Genomic DNA, 15567 nt, shown 5'->3' on the forward strand with positions numbered 1-15567 from the left:
TGCTCTATGCCTAATATAAAATTACAAATAACTTACACAAAGTTTAGATAGGTATACAAAACTGAAAACACAGTGGAACCAAATAAGAAACATAGAAAGTTTATTAGCAAAATGTATAAGAAAGCTTGGAGGCAAGACATACACTTTGTAAAGCAAAATAAACGAATTACACAAATTTTAAATAGTCAAAATCAGTAAACGGCGAGTGTAAGAGCATTAATTTTTTTTTATTTCCTATTGGTTATTTACGGTCATGTGGGCACAGGTGATCACTTCCGTTTTCTTTATTATTTCCTTTGTCGGATTGTTTGGGAGGATGGAAGGGGCGAGGAGCGGTAGCCAACTTTCTGTTGACCGTATTGCATTGGTCTGATCTAGGGCTGGGATAAACGATTATTTTTTAAACGATTAATCTAGCGATTATTTTTTCGATGCATCGATTAATCTAACGATTAATTTTTTTAGACCGATTCGATTTCGATTATCTCCCCATTAATTGACTACTAACAATTTATACATGTTGATTTACATATCTGAATGAAAAAAACATGAATTCCTTAACATTGCAATATATGTTTATTGCTCTTAAAATTACAAAATAAAAGACTGACTAAGAATGCATTACTTTGCACTTGTATAGAGATAGCATTCAATAAAACCTTGAAGCCTTGAAAACACATAGCTTACTGAAACAAGCTTACTGAACACATAGGGCCTAGCATTCAATAAAAAAGTTCTTCTTTCAGATGAAAATAACAACAACTTGATGTCTAGCATTCAATAAAAAAGTTCACCCAAAATACTTGTTTAGAGCAATTGAAAGAATATAGTAACCAATGTAAACTTTAGGGCTTTAAGCTAATACAGAGAGTGCTTTTCCAAAAAAAAAAAAAAATTTAACAGTGGGAGCCAGCAGCCTGTCATGGAGAAAAAAAAATCTCTGAATGCTCCATGTGAAACTTTGGCGTTCCGCCCTTTTTCTATCGTGTCTAATGGTTTTGGTTCATATGCACGAGGGAGGGAGGGAGAGAGAGAGAGAGCGCTCGTGTAGTTTGAAGACTGTGAGTGCGCGAGCGCGCGTGAAACTTTGGTGTTTCGCCCTTTTTCTATCGTGTTTAATGATTTTGATTAATATGCACAAGGGAGAGAGAGAGCAAGAAGCGCTCGTGTTGTTTGAAGACTGTGAGTGCGCGCGCAGCCGGGGCTCTGTCTCGGACGTGCCCTGTCACTGTCACTCACCGTCAAATAAGGCTTTGACAGCCGCCAAAAAAAAGATCAATGCAGAAAAACCCCTGAATGGGTTATATAACGTTGGACAGAATGTTGATCCAGCCATCGCGTATATTCAGCGCACATAAGGTAAACGTTTTGCAAACTTTTTTTTAGAGAAATAAAAACAGGTCGACGAATCGATGCGCATATTTTGCGTCAACATATTTTTTGCGTCGACGTCATCGATGACCTCGACGCGTTGTCCCAGCCCTAGTCTGATCATGTTTTATACGCTTTAATAAAATCGAAAGCATGTTAAGATCTTCAGTTTTCCTTTGATTAGAATGACAAAGTGATCGAGTCAAAAACCCACTACCTAGCCTCTGTGTGGCGATTGGATGCCGCAAATACCATGGAACCAAATAAATAAGAAACAAATGTTTAAACAAAACTTCCAAAGTTACCTTAGATCAACAGGTCAACAGGCTTACTTTGTAAAATATATTGCCAACTTCAGGAGGCCTATCGTTCGTGTGCTGCTTTTCTGTTGGTAGTCACTGTATCTTATTACTGTGCATTAGAATAGTTCACTACTGCTTAATGTTGTTGTCAGTGGATGCTGTCAGGCACATCGCCTAAACACAAACCCTTATTGAAAATGAATGACTTCTGCTGCCCTATTCAAACGCTGACAGCATGAACGCAGACTGGATGTTCATGCATTAAATAGACTTTAATTCAGATGTGTTTTAAGGTCTGTTACATAAATCCTTTTCAGCTAAGATTTGAACAGAATTCAGACTTTAGAGTGATGGGTAGTTTGACAATGACTGCTTAATTTGTCGTTAATAGGTTTGTGGAGAATAAACGGATATTTGGATGTTGTTTCATAAAAGTCAGGATGTTTGAGGTGAACATGACGGCCTAAATTTGTTATTTTCGCCTCTTCACAATCTAATTAATAGGGGAATGTTCTGAATTAACACAGTAGTGATATAACTGAAATTGTGTAAGTGCTGTTGTGCAATAGATGCTTTTTAGATTTAACAGCCTATCTGCAACACTGGCTTCCTTTGCCATGGAGCTTAATGGTGGTTTTGAATGCTAGGGACCTTTTTTCAAAGCTGCCATTAACGTTTTGTCCTGTCTCCTGATTCACAGTACATAGACTTGATTGTGGTTATTGGTGTAATGGAGAATACGTACAATAATTTTAGGATGGTAAATAACAAATGTGGTCTACCAGACTATAACGTAGACAATGTAATGACTGCAGAGGTGTGATTATTGCTTTGAAGGTGTCTAACAGTGTGTTTATAATATCTTCTTGCCTGTGTTTGACCAGTCATGGGATCAGTGAAAATTGATGTAGTAAGTCTGCGGTCTTTACTTAAAACTAGAACAGTCTTAAAGACCAGAAACTTAGTACAAAGATGTGTAAAACCTCTGACTGCATTCAAATCAGTGATATATTTTACATAAAAATGGTTGACCACCTTCTGGTTATGGAAGCACATGGGTAGCTAAATTAATTTAGATATGTAATATGCAAAATGACAAAGCAATATGTAAAATGACAATGTATATCTGTTTTTAAATGTGTATTTTTCCATATATATGTGCAACATTTAGTGCAAAATAAAAATGTAATTATATAATTTACATTAGTGGTCGACCGATACGTTTTTTTTTTGACTGCCGATGCCTATATCGATGCTAGGCCGATATAAAGCCGATATGATTAAAAAAATTATTATCATTAATATTTCAAAAATTTGAAATCATTTGACAAATGGATTAAAAAGTAAATGTGTAAAATAAACATGCTTTTACTTTAGATTACAGTATTTTTCACAAATAAATAAATATAGTTAATACAAACATAATTGAAAAGAAAGTAAACACTAACCAACAGGGCACTCAGTATTCTGGGAAGTTTTTGTGCACTGGGAATTATATTTTTATAAGCCAGGGTAACCCTCATTTTACATACAGCACACAGTGAAAATGACATGAATATGACAGTGGGCAAATGCATAAAGTGCAGCATAATTTGAAATCAAGAGTTTTAAGTTTTTCACATAGACCGTCACACAGAGAACGCGTGATCATGCTGGATACACATACACACTTCACAAGATCTCAGAACTGGATTCGTTTGCAAGGTTTGTGAAATTAAATGTTCATTAGTCATTCATAGATTTGTTTAAATTATATAAATGCGTATTTGCTAAATGCTGACGGAAAACTAGAAAGTATTATAATGTTTGCCTTTCTATTACTAATAGGCCTAATATAAAAGCAATCATTTTAATACTTTCTGTATGCATTAATTCCTTTGTTTACCCGTTCTATCTGATTATTAGACAGACTTTTATCCGTATTAGACAGAACTGTTAACGATGATGATGGACAAGAGACTAGAGAGCATGTGAGCACTCTGTGCACTCAGGCGCTGCACTCTCAGCGCCATCAAAATAAATAAAAGTCCCTCCTTGAACACATCGGCCCAGCAGAAAACCTTATCGGCCGACGCCGATATTTGACAGCTGTGTCTAGATCAGACTGGTTAAGTGTCATCGGGGGCAGGCAGGAGTAGCAGCGTTTTCTGTATGGTCATGGCAGGACTTCAGACTTTTTTTCTGCCTGTGACAATTTTGTGTGCTGTTGCACTGATGTGACCGCTGCATTGTTCACCTCGTAACGCTGCCATTTCTGTTACACATGAGAAACATCAAATGGCAGCTTGTTTGAAATGGGCAGCACTTCGATTGTAGAATCGATTGTAGAAGTATTTTTTTAATACTTTCCACGTTAGCAGGAGTGAAAAAAAACCAACGAAAAAAAAAAAAACCTTTAGTGCTTGTGCGACCAACTGAGAAAGTTAGTCGCAAAAGATCGACCAATGGGAAGAATAAGTCTGGAGCTCTGGGTCATGGGCATCAACCGGACTGTAAACAGACTAGGGCTGCACGATATTGGGGAAAAAATGACATTGCAATATTTTATTTTTCTGCAATATATATTGCGATATGAAATTTAATCTAATTTTTTCTTACAAACAAAAATGGGGTGAGCACACTTACATTCTCATTTTAAATGATTTAAACATCGACACCATCGTGTCAATTGATTAATATGCGCGAGGGAGAGAGAGCAAGACAGCGCTTGTGTTGTTTGAAGACAGTGAGCGTGCAGCCGGGGCTTGCTCTCTCTCGCTCTCGCGTGCGCGCGCTCTCCCTCTCTTTCTCGCGCTCTCCCTCTCTTTCTCGCGCTCTCCCTCTCTTTCCCGCGCTCTCTCTCGCGCTCTCCCTCTCTCTCTCTCGCGCTCTCCCTCTCTCTCTCTCGCGCTCTCCCTCTCTCTCTCTCTCTGCCCTGTTAAACTCACAGGGCTTAATCCGCGAATCACATTCGTCAAAGGCCAGGGAGCAGCTGGCCCATACAGTTAATGAATAACGGATCAACTACGACAGCCTACATCACACATCCTGCGATGTGACTATCGTGGATTCGTACATCGCGAAATCGATGCTTAAACGACACATTGTGCAGCCCTAAAACAGACTGAGGGATTTTAAGGCATGCGCAACACTTAGGTGCCACTGGACATGGGTGCTCTATTATGGGTTAAAAGTGAGAAAGGCAACTCCATGTCTACACTGGATGCGAGTGGTGCATCCTTCCCATAATCTAAATCCAATTAGGTAAAAGGGCATTTAAATGATAATTTTTTCCTACAGTTTTTGCTTGGACATGTTAAACCTATCTAATAAATTTGGGTAACAAACAAGATCATTTAAATTTTGAAACTTCTAAAGCATTAAAATAGGTTTTTAATTTACATATTAAAACTAGTCTAGAAAATGGCAAATGTAAATTATATAATTGGATTTTCATTTTTATTTTGCACTAAATGTAAATTTAAATACAGAAATATATTATGATTTTACATATTGCATTGCCATTTTGCTTATTACATTTCAAAATGAATTTTGCTACCCATATGCTTCCATATTTGGTGACTCTCGTGTTGGCTTCACATTATCGCCGTAACTAGGGATGGGACGATAACCGGTTTTATTGATAAGGCCTAAAAAAAAAAAAAGTTTGGTTCCGGTTGGTTGTCAGTTGAGGTCATTGGTCGGTAGGGATTTATTTATTTTTTTTTATTTTTATTTTTTTTTCTCCAGTGGCAGTTTTACACACACACAGGCGCGCTGATTTTAAATGTGTGTACCGGTACTTTTACGACAGTGATTCTGTATTCCCGTTTAAAGTCTGTTGTTGCCATAGACACGCAAAACGCACACACACACACACACACACAAAAAGCCTTCGCGGGAGTTTGACAGGCGATCTCATAGTAGATTAACATGGAGGATTTGAACTTGAAAAACGGAGTGTACAGACATCTTTTTGTAGTCAAGCAACATTCTTTATGTTCATTTATGTGGTTTATTTGATTTTGATGCTATAAATTAACTAGAAGCAAGAGACGATCAGTTAGTTTTAACTGATGATCTAACTTACAGCGATCTGTTCGACACATTCAAGAGCCACAAAACGGTATTTATTGTTTACATTTCTTTAAAAAATGACCACATTTGAAAGGTGAAATAACCAAATGAGACTTTGTTTCATATTAAAAGTAAGCTGGTAATGTTAATGTCCTGTCTGTCAGCATGTTGTCAGTGCCCTCTCTGTTCCGCGATATATTGTTGACTCCCCCCTCCCCCCGTGTTTCTCTTAATGTTACGATTTCCAAACCTTAAGTTATAGCTCACTTTAGGAATTGACAGTTAAAGGGTTTTGATGCAATACTTAATGGTTTTTAACGGATTACTTAAGTGTAAAACAGCATTTAAAGGAAACTGTAATTTAATTAACGATGTGTGAATGACCGTTCTTCCCCAGTCTCATAAAATAAATTTGGGTCGCACATAAATTGACAGGGTCGGTCGGAAACCGGAACCAAACAAATTTTTTTTTAGGCCTAACCGTGATAAAATGTGCTGAAGGTTAGTAATATCGTTTAAAAATGAATTATCATTAAAACCGTGTTTGATTATCGCGGTTTTAATAACTCACTATTAAATCATGTCCAGCCAGCAACAGTCTGACGCAAGCGCAGCGCACAATGTTTTTTTTGTTTTTTTTCGAGAAGGAATGGCGAAAGTCAGTGACTTTTCTATGCTTTTCTATGCTTCTACATTTTTCATTGTAAGGAAGGAAATGCCACAGAATTTAATCTTTCTTTAAATTAAGTGCATAGAGTTGCTTGTTTTATTAGTTGTTTGTTGATTATTAAATATAAAACTTGCTGAAATGTTTTCAGTGTGAGCATCAACTATTTTTGAACACTTTCATCTCGTTTCAACAAAACCGTGATAATATTGATAATCATGATAATTTTAGTCACTATAATCGTGATATTAAATTTTCATACCGTCCCATCCCTAGCCGTAACCCACATTATCAGATCCTTTTGGCTACAGGTTAATCAAGTATTTCCACAACCTTGTCAGTAACTGAAACTGTTGCTTCATATGAGTCAGAATATAGTTTAAGGCTGAGCAATTAACCATATTTATTTGTGATAAGTTTTTTTTTTTTTGGTGTTTACATTATCTTGCATTGGTAGCAAGCCTCCATAATATTTCAAGATTTGGGCTGCCAGATGTCAAGAGTTTAAATCCCAATCAGTCGTGATTCAGTCGTAACCACTATTGTGCAGCCCTAATAACCCATAATTTAAAACCAAATTTATTTTGGCCAGAGGGACAAACAAATGAGGACAGTGCAACTTTAGTAGTTATATCTAATAGTCGCAACATTATTTTGCCTAGGTAACTGGTTATTGCTGATAGTTTAAAATTAGACCAAGTTCCGTGTGTTTTTTCTTTATTATTGTAGCTATTTTCAGTAACCTACTTCCTGTTGATTTAGGAACATGACTGGTCAAGTACTTAGTTGTTTGTAGTCATGAAAGTTCTCTAAATTCTGATTGATGTCTCACTTCCTTTTTTGTAGAAAAATCCCACAGTTGGTCCATCGAGAGCACAGACCGCCACAGCTACTCATGGTACAAAAACCCTTCTGAAAGCGACACGAGACCTCTTGTCCAGACCACCACGTTAAAGTCTGAAAAAACAGAGGACAAGGATTCTTACGATGCCTGGAGCGATGTGGTTGGTCTGGGAGCACGCTCCACATCCCTCTTTACAGGACCTAAAGACCCTCCGTCTACCTTGTGGGCATCCAGTAGTTACAGTCACAGCAACATTCAGGGCAAATCCTCCACAGAGACTCAGTTAGACGAGTTTGCTCAAGGGAATTTTAATTTTCCCATTGAGCCATCTGAAAGTGAGGACCACTCTCAGTCTGTGCTCAGGGCATCCAACTGCAGAACGTACTGCAGACCCAGTAAAGGCAAACAGCCTGGTGGAGCTGATGGGAGTGGAAGCGCTTCCTGTCATAGCTCCATTGGAATGTTGGAGAACAGCGGGGCCGAAAATGCTGGGAAAACTGTAAACAGAGGTCGGACGAGAGACTTTACAGTGCTACACCCGTCTTGTGTTTCCATGTTCAACGTCACCTTCCAGGACTCCATGGACCGTAGTATGGAGGAGTACACAGCCAGCCCACCAGCTGCTGGTCCAGGAGATACTGGAAGACTGAGGAAAAAGATGGAGGCAGAAAGCAAACCTTTCAGGTAAGTGTTCTTATGTAAGAACATTGTAATAACGTGATGTAATAACATGAAATTGTTAGTACCTGCAGTTATATTGAGATGTAATTTATACTATTTTTGGACGGTTGTCTTAGGGTGCATTCACGCTTGGTTCAATTGCCTGGTCCAAACCCGAGTTTGAGTTCTCCCCCCTCCCCCTTATTATTTTATTTGGGTCCGAACTACTGTTTGTTTGCGTCATCAAGCCAGCAGCTGTTTACCTCATTCCTTAGTAACAACATTTCAGGAAAAGGCAACAAAATGCATTATTTCTCTCTTCACTTTTATATGTTTTTGAACCAATGATGATTATTATTATTATTTTTATTCAGTATTTTAGTTTTGTGGAATTTGTATTAAGTTTATTTTTTATTTATTATTTTTTTTGGTATTTTATAATTTGTTCATTTATGTATTTATTTGTTTTGTTTTGAGCCCATTTGAGCATGGCTCCACTATTAATCAACAATCGCAATCTCAACCGCTAAAACAAAAATAGAGAAGAGAACATTAACACCATCCAACTCTAGTGGAAAATATTTTTTGATTGCTTTAAGTTTCTATCTTTTACATCTCATTGAACCCCTTAAAGGGACACTCCACCCCAAAATGAAAATTTTGTCATTAATCACCCCTATGCCATTCCAAACCCATAAAAGCTTAGTTCCTATTCGGAACAAGATATGAAAACCAGGAGGCTTGTGACTGTCCCATAGACTGCCAAGTATGTTACACTGTCAAGGTCCAGAAAAGTATGAAAGACGTTGTCAGAATGGTCCATCTGGATGCACTGTTTTCTTTCAAATCAAAGCATAAACTAGGGCTGCACGATGTGTTGTTTAAGCATCGATATCGCGATGTATGAATCCACGATAGTCACATCGCAGGATGTGCGATGTAGGCTTTCATAGTTGATCCATTATACATTAACTGTATGGGCCAGCTGCTCCCTGGCCCTTGACGAACGTGATTCACGAATTAATTGCACAGCTTAACCATCATAGAGTGAAAGTTTATCATTTCCATGTGTTTTTAAGTCCTGTCAGTTTAACAGGGCGCATATAAGAACGAGCAGAGAAAGAGAAAGAGAGCGAGAGAGCCTCGGCTGCGCGCGCACGCTCACCTTCACCGTCTTCAAACAAACCGAGTGCTGTCTTGCTCTCTCTCCCTCGCGCATATTAATCAAAATCAATTGACACGATGGTGTCAAAAAAAAATATCCAGTGATGAAATGTTTTCTGTGTTGTCAAATCTTGTGCGATATCCTAAACTGCAGAGATAATTACACAACGTGTGCCATACACGTCTGATTCCCGAACTAATGATTCCTTTGAACCGATTCAATTTAATGAATGGTTTAAACAACTGACCTGTCCAACACTGAACTCACGAGACGTCTGAATTGGTGTATAAAAAAATCTGTAACACTTTACAATAATGTTCTATTTATTAAACTATTTAACTACTAGGGCTGTCAACGAATATTCTAAATTCGAATATGTATTCGAATAGTTTAAAAAAACAAATTTCGAAGGTGAAAATTAATATTTGAATAAAAAAAAAAAATGTGGAAAAAAAGGCCCGCGGTAGTAGAGGCGTGGTTGTCTGCTTTGCGAGTGGTCGCGCTAGCGCCTGAGGGTTCAGGGACAGGTCACAGCCTCACAGGAGTCGCACTGTCTGGCACAGCATCACTGCTGAAAGTTGACGCGTCTTCATGGAAGATGCCAGCAAGTGCAGAGCCCAACTCGACCGCAGCAGGGAAAATGAGGTAAAATTGTTGACCCGCGAGATAAAGTTGTATGCAAGCTATTTAAGATACAGTAAGCATACCATTCGACCACTAGCAACATGAGGTCACATCTCAAAAATGTGCACCCAAATGAGCATGGCATAATGTGTGAAACTCCAGCTAAACAGTCACGTCTTGACACTTAACGTTACTCTGCATCGCTCGCCGCAAGCACTTTGTCTGCAACACGACAAGAGGCCATAACGGATAAAATAATTTCGTTCATTTGTAAGGACATGAGACCGATCAGTATCGCGGATGTGGCACGCTTCGGGGAGTTCTGTCAAGCAATGGATCCGAGGTTTGATTATTTATCGTTTCATGTCAAGGAAAAGTTCAATGTTTACCACAGCACAGCTCGCTCGGAGCATTCAATGTCAGTTATATATGCTGTAAAACTTCAATTAATATTAATAATATTTGTTTCAATCACTGAATGAAAGCCTGCTATATTTGGGACAACAGTCGCGACCTTAAATTGCTTGCACAAAAATTTGTTTGTTCATTTAAACCATTATGCGCAGAGAACGTGAGGTTGAGAGAGCGTGAGGTCTGCAGTCTTGGCCATTAGTTGATTTCCTTGTTTTTGTGTAGGTAATACGTTGTCATATATGTTTAAACTTAAATAGACTATCTATACAAGTAGTTATGTCTCTTTGTATTATTTTTGCCTGTTATTGACGTAATGTGCTTCATTGACAACATGCACAACCAGATGTTCGAATAGTTCGAATATTCATGTATTTTTTAGAGGGAATATTCGAACGTCAATTTTGAGCAATTTTGACAGCCCTATTAACTACATTATTTAACATTTACTATTACTAAACTGCACTTCTACAACATTAATTTCAACATTTAGGCTATAGCCTTCATTGTTGAAATCAAAAGTTGTACAGTATTTGTTAACATAGTTAATCCACTGTGAAGTAACATTAGCAAACAATGAACAGCTGTGTTTTTATAAACTAAGATAAACAAAGATTAATAAATATAGTAACAAAAGTATTGCTCGTGGCAAGTTCATGTTAGTTAATGTTAACAGTTCAAACCATATCCTAAAGTTACAAACAAATAATTTACTTTAATTTAAATAATACTCTGTTTAAATCATTTAAAATAAGAATGTGTGCTCACCCCATTTTTGTTTGTAAGAAAAAAATTTGATTAGATTTCATATCGCAATATATATCGCAGAAAAATAAAATATCGCAATGTCATTTTTTCCCAATATCGTGCAGCCCTAGCATAAACATGCATCCTTGTGGCGCAGCTGACACAGATGAGTGTAGACAGTTTGAGTGATGTGGAGAGACACAGAGGAGCCTGTTGACAAAGGAGTTGTTGAAGAAAGTCATTATTTGTTATCTTCGCTTACAAAAAGTATTATCATCGCTTCATATTATTACGGTTGAAACAATGATGACAGATGGACTATGGACTATACTTTTCTGGACATTGACAGTGTAACTTACTTGGCAGTCTATGGGACAGTCATAAGCCTCCCGGTTTTCATCCAAAATATCTTAAATGATGTTCCGAAGACAAAGCTTTTACAGGTTTGAAGGGCATGGGGGTAAAGTGATTAATGACAACATTTTCATTTTGGGGTGGAGTATCCCTTTAAAAAACCTAGTACTCCTGTTTAATCAAGTAATGACAGCCCTACTTAAGAAATAAATCAAATCATTTAAGATTGTTAGAATTATGTTTGCTAAATTATTTTTTTTTTAAACTAGTGGTAATTGGTAGACACCAACTGATCAGGTATACGCAAAATTTGATAAAACCCTCAAAGATGCAAGTAATTCTGTTTATAATTCATTGGTTGCTGTCACTTGGCCTCATTCCTTCATGTTTGATTTGAAGTCTACATGTGTGACATTCTGACTGTTTGTTTGTTGGGTTTCTAATCGATCCAGACCCACACAGAGCAAAGCGAAGAGCAGTAAGCTGGAGCTCTTTGGGTTTGATGACAGTGATGCTGTGGCTGAGGATGACGACTCTGCTTCAGGAAGCTCTAACTACAGGATCAAATACTTCGGCTTTGATGACCTGAGTGAGAGTGACAGTGAGGAAGATGAGGGTGCCTCTGAAAGAAGGAAAGCTAAGAGGAAGGCAGCAGCAGGCGTAGCAGTGCCACTGATGTCTTCAGAGACCAATGTTGACAGTCCTCAGCCCAGAGAGATGCAGATCTCTCAGAGCAGTCACACTGCAGGTCACAGTCACGGCCTTAAAAACGGTCAGTATTTACACTCAACACAATTTCTGGTGATCTATATTTGGGTTCTGTTTATGTTGCAGTACCTGCCTGAATCCATAGTAAATCTGCAAAGATGTAGTTTTTCCTATGCCGTCAAGAACAAATCTAGGTTGAATTTTATCACAGAATTATGATACAAAATTAGATTTTGCATAAAGAATATGAAGACAGTTATTAGGATCATGATGTTTTTGTTGTTGTTTTTCATTTTGACTATTTTCCTGGTAGTTAAGCTGAGTATTGCATAAGAAAATGTATATATTATATTAAACATTAAATTATATTTATAGTTTTACTTGATAATTTTTTTGTCACTTATTTGTTACTTTGGTTTTATTTTTGTTAGCTGGTTAATTTATATATTTGTGTAAGTGTTTATTTGTTGGTTAGTTGTGAAATATGTCCCTGATGTGTTTGTTAGATTTACGTGTACAGAGTAATTAATGTACAAATACTTTTTTTTTTAACACATTGTTATTCTGCTTTTTTGTATAATTTCAAAGACATAGCTTAACTCTGGGCGACTAAATTATGTCTAATATTAGCCATATATATTGGTGCTGTCAAACTTGCCTATTACATACCCATTATTGCAATTAACTGTATTTGTTAGCAATGCATAGAACATATTTTCCTTTAAGAGATAATAGCAACAGTTAGCAGACACATGGCTGATGTTTGGTTGTGGTTTTACAGATCCTCTGGAGTTCCCAGAGGTCCCCTTTCCCCTTGAGACAGTAAAGAAACCTCAGGTCAAAGCTCAAGAGAAAGCCAAGGAGAGCAGCAGGAAGATCTTCAGCGGACCCAAGAAGGTAAGCTTCATATCGTCTCATTTTCTATTTCAGTTTTTTTTTTCCATCATTCAGCTGATGGTTTATGATGCCAGTATTTGTTCTGGATCAGTTTGTACTACATGTCATTTCATTTAGAATATAAAGGTTGTTTTGCCCATTTCAAGTAAATGTTACCCTACTGCCATCATGGAAAGAAAGGATGTAGGCGTTTGATTTGTTGTTCTCTTTATGTACGCTAACGGAAGCATAGTGAAGGCAGAGGGTGGAACGGGCATTGCGCCGTTGTCTTCAGCGTGACTTTTATCTATAATGACAGTAATGCAGTTATGTTGCTCACCCCCGCTGACAGCTCAGCCATTATTACGAATGTTCCTGCGGCTGCTCTGTGCACACAGGCTTCTCGGGGGTTATGATTGATTGTTTAACTCATGATTGAACTTTAAGCATATAAATGCTCAAACAGAGCAATGTTTTGATAGCATCACAGAGTTTCCGTTATCCGGGGGAATTAGCCTGCGAATGGCTGATGATGTTGATGACTCTACATATCAAACAGAGGTATGAGAACTGCTTTCCTCCATGGTTCCCTTGATCACCATATCAGAGCCGATCTGTTGATAACTGATAGTGAGAAGTAGTGCTGCACGATTAGTGAAAATAAAACTGAACCCATAATATGCATCAGTCTCTGCATCTGTTTTACGTTTCAGTCACTTTAATGTGCATTTGGGAATGCAACCTACACTAACCATCTTTCCATACTTATGAGAAGTCCTTGTCAGCAAAATATAAGCCACAAAAGCTCCTGAATTACAGCAATTCATCTGTTTTCCTCAACCTTTGTTGTCCCTGCAGCGTACAGTCACATCAGTGTGTGATTTGAACAATTAAATGTGCGTTCGCACTTTCACTGATTTAAAGAGAGCAGCTATCTGATAAAGATTTATCATAACAATGTTATGCCAGTAGGTGGCGAAAAGGGGCTGTTAAAATTAGGGATGTGCACGGATAGTCGAACATTCGAATATTCGTTCTGCTCTAATTATTCGATAAATAAAAATGATATTCGAATTTCGCAAAAAAAAAAAAAAAAGTTCACAATAAAACCTAATTTGGTCACTTTCTGTGATTCTCCACGGCATATTTGAAGGTGTATGCAAGCAAAAAATAATTAATGAATGATTAAGCGGCCATTCACATATCGCGCCTAATAAGGCGTGGAAAAGGCTATGCGCGCCGCTTTCTCCTTCTTTCCAAAGAGCTCGGGCAGAAGCGCTCCTGAGGCGACGCGTTCTCTCCATGAAGACGGAAATTTCAACAAAGGATAAATGGATTTGCAGCACAAAAAAATCGCTTTCAGTAGCTCTGCTACTAAATTTATTTCAAAATGGCAATCCATATACAGCTATGATCAGCTGTTCCTTCATCTTGGCTGAGCTTTCAACGTTGTTACAGGAAAGGATGAAGCTGAATGTTTAGTTCTTGTCACATGGCCTGCGGTGCGCTTGTAGCATTCTGAAAAGTTGAGATGTTTTTAACTCGATGCTGTGCGGACGTGCCTGGAAAAAACGGGACTGCGTCGCTTCCATTATGAGCGCGCATACCGCGCGCCTACATTGGAAATAACGAACTTGAGCATGCAAAAGACGCGATATGAGAACGCCCCCTAAAAGAACTGCGGTCTTCTACAGTACTTCAAATATGCCGTGGAGAATCACAGAAAGTGATCCAAGAACATTGTTGCAGCATCTCTCAAGCAACGAATAAACACTGCTAACTTGGAGAATGCAGTGAAAACTCCTCTTCTCGCGTCTGCCCTAGACCCTCGGCACAATCATCTCAGGTTTCTCGATGAAAACATGAGAGAAGTAAGAAAAAAACACTTTTTTTGAACATTATCAGAACATTTCCCTTGATGCGAGTGGTGCGGATGCAGTCACCACGATGAAGAAGATGCAATGCCCACTCGTCGGAAAAGGCTGAGCCAGTTCTCCAGCGATGATTACAGAGAGTCCAGCCGAGACGAGTGGGAGCAGTTCTTGCTGGAGCCATGTATTCCACCAGATGAGGATCCCATTCAGTGGTAAACGAAAACACGAAGCGCTTCACAAAACTGATTCGCTTAGCACACCGTTATTTGTGAGTCCCGACAACGTCTGTGCCATCAGAGCGCGTTTTCTCCGCGGCCGGCCTTATTTTTCACAGACTAAGAAGCAGACTTTCCCCCGATCATGTTTACATGCCCGTATTTCTTAACAAGAACATTTGAAACAATAGAAATAAAGAAAAAAAGATTTGCTGACAGTTTACAAGTTAAGTGTAAGCTACATTCTGTACAATAGCCTAATTGCTGCAGGCTTGTTTTTTCTTTGTTCACTTTTTTTTTGCTTTTAATCTGTACTTTTGTTTGTTTGCACGCATTGTTAAAGGTTTTCAGCTACAAAACACGACGTGTAATGTTCAAGCTTATTGTAAGCTTGTTCAAAATGACGAAAACAAATGTTGCTGAAAAATAACGTCTGACTCATTAAACTTAATTTAAATAAACGAATATTCGAATATTCGTTTTTTGTGAGCTCAAATATTCGAATGTGATATTTGTGGAAAACGCCCATCCCTAGTTAAAATTTATTAGTCTTCGAATCATTCAAGAGATTCGTTCAAAAACACTTGATTCGTCCAGTAATGTAACAAGTAAATCTTGAGCGGTTCATCGAATCATTTATTCATAAATTACATGTAATTTTTAATTGTCTCATGGTTTTTTTCAGAATTGTGA

The 15567-nt window shown here is 38.0% G+C and overlaps 1 protein-coding gene across 1 annotated transcript in view; it reads left to right on the plus strand.

The window, feature by feature from the left end:
* The window catches only part of waplb (WAPL cohesin release factor b), a 68352-nt gene that overhangs the window by 9793 nt on the left and 42992 nt on the right, over window positions 1-15567 (plus strand). The window contains exons 3-5 of the mRNA XM_059531945.1: window positions 7243-7924; window positions 11654-11973; window positions 12691-12806. Coding sequence (XP_059387928.1) covers window positions 7243-7924; window positions 11654-11973; window positions 12691-12806 — 1118 coding nt within the window. The remainder of the gene's footprint in view (window positions 1-7242; window positions 7925-11653; window positions 11974-12690; window positions 12807-15567) is intronic.

This window comes from Carassius carassius, chromosome 40 (genome assembly GCF_963082965.1).
Source record: "Carassius carassius chromosome 40, fCarCar2.1, whole genome shotgun sequence".
NCBI lineage: Eukaryota > Metazoa > Chordata > Actinopteri > Cypriniformes > Cyprinidae > Carassius > Carassius carassius.